This window comes from Filicampus tigris, chromosome 5 (assembly GCF_054856515.1).
Source record: "Filicampus tigris isolate MCC_2025a chromosome 5, RoL_Ftig_1.0, whole genome shotgun sequence".
In the NCBI taxonomy this organism is placed as follows: domain Eukaryota; kingdom Metazoa; phylum Chordata; class Actinopteri; order Syngnathiformes; family Syngnathidae; genus Filicampus; species Filicampus tigris.
Window position 1 is genome coordinate 3702612 of NC_141221.1, and position 7499 is coordinate 3710110.

General features: G+C 42.6%; 1 protein-coding gene across 3 annotated transcripts; it reads left to right on the forward strand.

Moving 5' to 3' along the window:
- Positions 1-65: 65 nt before the first annotated feature.
- Positions 66-7360, forward strand: LOC147146932 (acyl-CoA dehydrogenase family member 11). 3 transcript variants are annotated; one of them, XM_086030005.1, is made up of 15 exons: positions 66-203; positions 1481-1772; positions 2314-2537; positions 2636-2735; positions 3450-3567; positions 3673-3815; positions 3920-4072; positions 4450-4544; positions 4632-4731; positions 5232-5372; positions 5447-5539; positions 6203-6310; positions 6449-6620; positions 6693-6759; positions 6861-7360. In XM_086030005.1, exons 2-15 carry the CDS (start codon positions 1509-1511, stop codon positions 6979-6981), a joined length of 1899 nt encoding a protein of 632 aa, XP_085886131.1. In that variant the 5' UTR covers positions 66-203; positions 1481-1508; the 3' UTR covers positions 6982-7360. The 3 variants fall into 3 exon arrangements, with proteins under 3 accessions (XP_085886131.1, XP_085886130.1, XP_085886132.1); XM_086030004.1 differs by lacking the exon at positions 66-203 and adding an exon at positions 276-1391; XM_086030006.1 differs by lacking the exon at positions 66-203 and adding an exon at positions 276-719.
- Positions 7361-7499: the final 139 nt, after the last annotated feature.

A 7499-nucleotide genomic window follows, 5' to 3' on the forward strand; every position in this document is an offset into this window, starting at 1 on the left:
AAAACCTCGTTTTTTATTAAGCGTCGTGCTATACTGTATTGTATTTTAACGTAGATCATAACTGTGGTACTTCTGAGTGCAGAAATTTGTTTTCGGAACTTGGTGTCAAAACTTTTAAGAAACATATCTGACTAGTCAAGCATGGTGCTTTTATTTTGAAAACCCGGATTTGGAAAACAAAAACAAAGCTGCTCCATTGCTCGGTAAGATCGCCTTTTTTTCACCAACGTGCTTTTTACGTGACTTCATACGCAGACATAACGTCACGTGATAACATACATTCATTATGCGGTATCCGTCGACTTAAATAGGTCATGCGAAAACTATTGTAACTGGAGGACAAATTGTTACCCGAGTGCTCATAAAGATCGATCGGCTAACTATCGGCAGTGAAGCTAATACTAAGTTGTATTATCTTAGCATTAGAAAGTAAATACGTAAATACAGCATGTTGCTCAACGGCAAGAATGAAAATAAAATGAACTTTGACCCAGATTTGAGCGCTTACACCGATTTCAACAGCAAACACTGTTGGGCTTTTTACTTGTTTTGTTTAGCTGCAGGGGGGAAATATTTCGAATGAATAAAGGCAAACGGAATGAAAGATGACAAGTAGTTGTCATAGTCCTTATACTTTTTCGTAGAGCTGCCTGTACTTCTAAAGTTGGATGTTCGAAACTCGTAGCCGGCCTTTTCGCTGAAGTTTACGCCTTCTCCGGGTACAGTAATATGTTTCTCTCACATAAGAAAAAAAAAGATCGATGTATGGATGAAGTCTAAATGGTGTCAAACTCAAGGGTCAGATCCATCCCGCCGCATCATTTTGTCACCCGTGAAAGAAAATGTGTCAAATTGTATGATCCTTGTTAAACGATATCCCAGAATTTCAAATTGTCATGTTAAGTAACGTTGAGTTTTTGCTATATTTTTATTACTCTTTTTATAGTCACATCAACAATAATTGAACAACTAATATCCTTGATTTTTATCAATTTGTTCACCGTAATTACAGCTCTGTGGGGGAAGCCGTAACGTACTACAAGGTGGCCTGCGGCAAAAATGAGTTAACACACCTGGAAATTTTTGATAAATGGACAGACAGATGAACAAGTTGAATCCTTATCAAAATACATTTCAAGGTCATAAACAGCACGCATTTTAAGGATATATCATCATTGAAGTGTTTTTCTTACACATAATGTAATTATGACTCATTAAGATTTACAAGCTGCGTGCAATAAACTGATTTGCTCAACATCACAAGCAACACACAGAACAAGAGATACACCTCAATGCTATTGTTTTCCATTCGCTAGTTTTATATTGTGCACTTGCATACAAATTCAGAACGGAGCTGCGATCTAAGTCGATGACTTAACTCAAGTCACCAAGTAGGTTCTGTTTCCCTCCAAGTCTAAAATCTTACTTATGGACTTAAGTAAAGTCATTATTGTGTCCCCCTACCCCCACCTCCTTTTAGACTGTGGACACTGACCGGACACAGAGCCATGTCAGCCCTAAGGCGCTGCCCGGCAACTGGCTGGAAGGTGCTGTCAGGTGTCACCCGGTCCCCCATCCGCATCAGATGTGTCAGTAGCATTGAAGCGGGCTCGAGACCATCTGAGGATGAGCAACTCTGGCAAACGGCGGCAGCTTTGCCCTTTTCTGCAGCCAGACTGGGATCTTTCTTTCAGTACAGACCTGTACTCAAGAACCCTTTTCTGGAGGATGCCTTACTGAGGGGATACTTGAGGAGACACCTCCCTCAAGAGGTGAGCGACGAATATGGAGTCTATTGAATATTGAATTAAATGTCCGATGGAAATTTCACGGGAAGCATTTATTGCCTGGTCCCCCAAGGTAGGTAAGGCAGCTTTATTTATATAGCACATTTCATTCATACACGAGGCAACTGCTTCACACGAGCAAAGACACAACAACTCAAACAATTTATAAACACAACAGCTTGTGACATTGAGAAGCAAAGCAGAGAAAACAAAAGTAGCTAACCAAAATTAATGTTTAAAAGACGTTAAGCAAAGGTACTGTATAGGAAAAAGCAATTCTTTTAACCTGTATTTAAAAGCATTTCCACTCGGGGCAGACTTCACTTCTTCACTTCCAATAGTCAATGTTCGATACCTGATATATCAACTATAATATTCATTTGTAGTCTTGAGCTCTCACCAAAGCAAAAAAAAACATAATTCTTCGATATTGTTGTAGGTGCACAGCTCCAAATTGTGTGTGTGAGTTAAAAACGGCACATGTAAGATGATTTAGTCCATTCTACATTTGCTGTTTATTCCTTAGGCAGTGTTCTCAGACTTGTGTGCCTTCGGCGCGCATGTGGCAACGGAGGTGGACGGTTGGGGCAGAGAGTGTGAGGTCACTCCGCCTCGCTTGGCGCACTTTGACCCTTGGGGACGCAGAGTGGACCACATCCTGACTTCCCCAGCATGGAAACGAATGAAAGAACTGTCCGCGCAGGAGGGATTGGTCGCCATAGCTTATGAGAGGCCATTTGGAGAGTGGAGGTTTTTGTCCGCTTTCCTTTCACCGCTGAATAACCATTCGAGTCATTGAGAAAGTGAGTTGATTGTAAGTGTGGTTTTTTTTTTTTTTTTTGTTCCAGCCGGGTTTATCAGATGAGCAAATTGTACATCTTCTCCCCCTCCTCTGGCCTCTACACTTGTCCTCTGGCCATGACTGACGGGGCTGCCAAAGTCATTCAGGTGAATAACCTTCTCACCTTTATAATTGTTATGAGAAAAAAAGTTAGTTTGTCCTTGAACGTAGCTGAAGTCATCTTAGTAGCTTTTTAATATTTGTTTTCAAGATGTCGACCCTCCACCCTCTTTCCGAAGTCTTCTATAAAAACGTATGATTTACCTTTTAGAAACAAACTTTACGATTCCACAATCAACCAGTCTCCATTTCCTGTCTCAAAAATGTATCAAAAGAGATCGACACTAACGTAATAAAAGTTGAGTAAACTTTAATAGTCCGGGCTAAAAAGTTGTGAAAAATCCTTGCTTGACATTGGTCTTTTCCCCTTTACTGTTTCTCTCTCATTTTCCAAAGATGCACATTCAGAAATAGGAGAACGTTTAAATCGGCGAAGATGACGTTCGAAATGATTTATTCGCTACAAATACCTGAAATCTATCTTTGCTCATCTATCTATGCCAGTGACAAATAATGACAGGCAGAACAATTACATACTTGGCCACTAGATGGCAGAACCTGCTGTTTTTCATACAACAGACTGCTAATCTTTTTTTTTTTTTTAATATCAACTATTATGTCAGTCTACTGTAGTACAGTAACTGTACATACTTTTTGTCACATTTGTTTAATGGTGTGCCGTAATGCGTTTCTAACGTAATGTGCCTTATCTCAATAAAGAGCAGAAAGTAAATATGGTATGCGTGTATGTTTCTGTTAAGTCCATAGGCATTTCTTGGCCTGTCGAAGAAGCCTACAATCGACTAACCAGCCGTCAACCTGAACGTTTCTGGACATCGGGGCAGTGGATGACAGAAAGACGAGGAGGCTCGGATGTAGGTGAGTTGTATTATTATTAATTTCTATTAACTGATAGAAAATTCGTGTCTGTGTTGTCGCTTATTGCATACGTGCGCGTGTGTCTGTGTGTGCGTGTCCCTTCAGCCAGCGCCACAGAAACAGTGGCTGTGCCGCAAACTGATGGTTGGCATAAACTTTTTGGCTTCAAGTGGTTCACCTCCGCCACTGACGCAGACATGACTCTCACACTTGCCAGAGTGTGTGACAGATCAGGAGCAACCACACCGGTACTGCCTAAACTTTCCGTGTGTGTGTGTGTGTGTGTGTGGGCGTGCGTCGGAGAATCACATTTTGTTGACGGTTGTGCGTGCGCGCGCGCGTGTTCCTCAAGGGCAGCCGAGGTTTGTCACTGTTCTACGCAGAGGTGAGTCGAGACCAAGATGGCTGCCTGAGAGGGATCGAGATTCAGAGGCTGAAGGACAAGCTGGGCACCAGACAGATGCCCACAGCCGAGCTATTGCTGGACGGCCTCCGGGCACACCGGGTCAGTTCCTGACAACATCCAATGCAAGACCTGTGACAAAAATGTTTTACTCAAACAATAATATCAACTTTTGACACTGTCTGTGGTACTCATTTTATGTTTACGGTGGTTGTAAGTTCCACTGCACTGCATTAAACGGAGAGGTGTTTCTAATATTTTGAGCACCATGTCTCGCTAAACGAGGTGGACAATGTATTAGGCACACCTCTCGACATGACATCTCTTTTACAGTGTTTATAAAAACGGATCTTTTTTTTTAATTTTTTGATACAACTCTCCCTGGATTTCAACACTAAATGAAATGTCTGGTGGCTATACGTTTCCCAATGAAATCCATGTACGGCGCGTTGTGTTTATTTACTTTGCTTTTTTACCAGCTGTCAGAAGAAGGAAGAGGTGTGGCCTCCATCGCGAGCATGCTAACTATAACCCGGATCCACAACAGCGTCGCTGCAGCGGCAGCAATGAGAAGGCACAATACAATTCAAGCACTTCCTGTCCAAGCTGACTCCCTTTTGCTCCAATTGAGCAGATGAATGATGCTTATGTGTGCACACAGGGCGGTCCAGTTAGCGCGCGACTACGCCACTCGCCGCACCGCTTTTGGAAAGCTTCTTAAAGAGCACCCGCTGCACACGCAGACGCTTGCCAGGATGGAGGTAAAGATGGCACCAAGACATCATTTCCCATCATGCTTTTCTCACACATCCCCGTGCCCGTCGTCATCACGTGTAGTACGTTGTATATTGTGCATACCATACAACCCACCAACCCCGCCTGGAGTACGTTAGCCTGTTTCCGTGATACGTCAGTGCAGCCACCATATTGGATGTGGCAGCTCTGCTCGTAAACTCATGCAAGTAAATGGACTCAAGTTTTTTTTGTTTTTTTTTTTACTGAGGGACAAACGATTAAGTGCACAAAATTTGAACATCTGAACTTTATTTACGGTGACTCAGAGTCACTTGAAATGCTTGCAGAGGTGTGCTGACTCCCATTGACATCCAACAGTTTAAATGTGCTTGGTTGAAAGGTTTGAAAATGATATAGCTTGGTCTCATTTTTCTTGTCTCACAAAACTGGCATTTGAACAGGGGTGTTTGGACTTTTTATTTTCCCTGCATATGTGACGTCGACTTGCCTGCTGGGACGTACGCAGGTGGAGACCCGTGGCGCTTTCCTCCTGGTGATGGATGTCTGCCGCCTTTTGGGGCGAGAGGAGAGCGGCATGGCCACCCAGTTTGATACACATCTCTTACGTCTGCTCACACCTGTTGTCAAACTCTACACTGGCAAACAGGCGAGCACATTTGCTTTGCACCGGCGGATGATTGGCCGACCGAGTCTGAACCCCGAGCTCATGTTTGATTTCAGGCGGTTGCTGTGGTGTCGGAGGGTTTGGAGAGCTTTGGCGGACAGGGCTACATCGAGGACACCGGGCTGCCAGGACTACTTCGGGATGCACAGGTGAAAAACTACCCAGATTTTCTTCTGGCATTGAAATAAGCTCCTACATAAGTGCAACAAATTACAACCTGGTCCATTGTGATTTGACAAAAAAGATCCTAAGTTACAATAATTAAAATACATATTTTGAATGAAGTGATCAACTCGCGGTGATCAAGTGGTTAGGGTGTCGGCCTCACAGCTCTTCCTGTGAGGAGTTTGCATGTCCTCCCTGTGCTCACATTCTAAAAAACATGCTGATTACATCAAGTGAAGACTTCACATTGTCCATAGGGGTTCATGTGAGTGTGAATAGTTGTTTGCAGAGCTGGGCATTTTACGAAAAAATTGTGGTCCGTTTATCGCCTACAGCCGGGGTACCCTTCCGCTGTCCGTTTATCCGCCATTTTGTCTGGCCTGACCAAATAGTAATCGCCTATAGGCCGGTCTGACTTTCATTTTAAACTAGCTTCCCTTCGTGTTTCCGACTACCATCTTTGACAAACTACCACTAAGTTTCCAAACATGACTTTGGCAACTACAGTATGTTATTATGCTAATAATATGTTATATACATTGAAAGCTGCATACAGGGAAAAAAAAGGGGAAGGGAAAAGTCATGAGGGTTAAAACGTAACCGTCCGCATTTATATGACTCTTTTTATGCTTTTTTTTTTGTGTCAGGTGCTGAGCATATGGGAAGGTACAACAAATGTTTTGTCGCTGGACGTGCTGCGCTGTGTGAATCGAAGCTCAGGGATGGTTCTCCATGCTTATTTCACTCATGCCAAAGTAAAAGCTTGTTGGAAGAACACGTCAAGCGAGTCCACCGGCTGTGGTCAACGGGAATGATAGCGTGTGGGTGTCGGCGTGTGCGTGTGTGTGCGTGTTTGTGTGTGCGTGTGTGTGTTTCTGTGTGTGTGCGTGTAGTCCCTGCTTGCAGGAGCTTCAAGTGTCTCCTCTCTGGATCCAGCTGTGAGAGCAGTAGATGGGGCTCTCTCTGAGCTGGAAGGCTTTGTCCAGGAGGCAGCCACCAAAGAGCTGGGCTACCTGGAACTAGCAGCTAGAGACCTAGCGTATAGCTTGGCTCGCATCTATACGGGTAGATGATAAATGCAAACATAGAGTACATTTGTTTGGATTCAGCATACGTCCTCTAACTGCTTCTTAATAGGTGCCCTTCTTATTGACCATGCAAGTTGGACAGGAGCATCTCCAGCTGATGTCTATGCAGCTCTCAGGTAAAAAAACAAAACAAAAAACGAGGGGGGAAAAATAAAGCTAAACGGGGGAAAAAAACCCTAACTAAAATGTACATTTTTTTTTTATATTGCTTCGTCAGGTGGTGTGAACAAGACTTATGCATTGTAGCATCTAACAAGGCGAGAGGATGCTACGATGCCAAATGTCCAGGACTTGATTCAGCACTTGTTTATGAGCAGGCAACTGAGGGCAAAAACTGATGCATATTGTACTTCTAACGTTCATACAGTACTTCATCTTTATTAGTTCCCACACCATACGCTTTTCTTTAGATGCCATTTATTCAGCAAATGAACTCTGCATTGAATTGCATGGCTAATTGAACTGCTCTATTTGTGAAGTAATTACGTACAGTATAAAATATTCCATACATATCAATTTAACTTTAAAAAAAAAATCACTTTGTGTGCTTTAAAGTAAATACATTCAGGAGCTTGTACAGTTTGGAGCACCATGGTTGGTTTAACTGTTAAAGTTCAACAGTCATGATGCCTTCACAAAGTTTGAAAACGTGACAATGTTGTAAAAAATGTGCACATAACAATAAGAAAATAAAAATATTTTACATTTACAGGTGTATTTTGGGATGTTAGTGTGGTCTTCCATTGCTTATTCATGACCGTTTTTAATTTGAACGCATTTAAACTTTTTTTTTAAACGTTTAATGTTTTCGTGTGTGTTTTTGATGGGAGTCGTTGACTTTACGAGAAGTCATTGA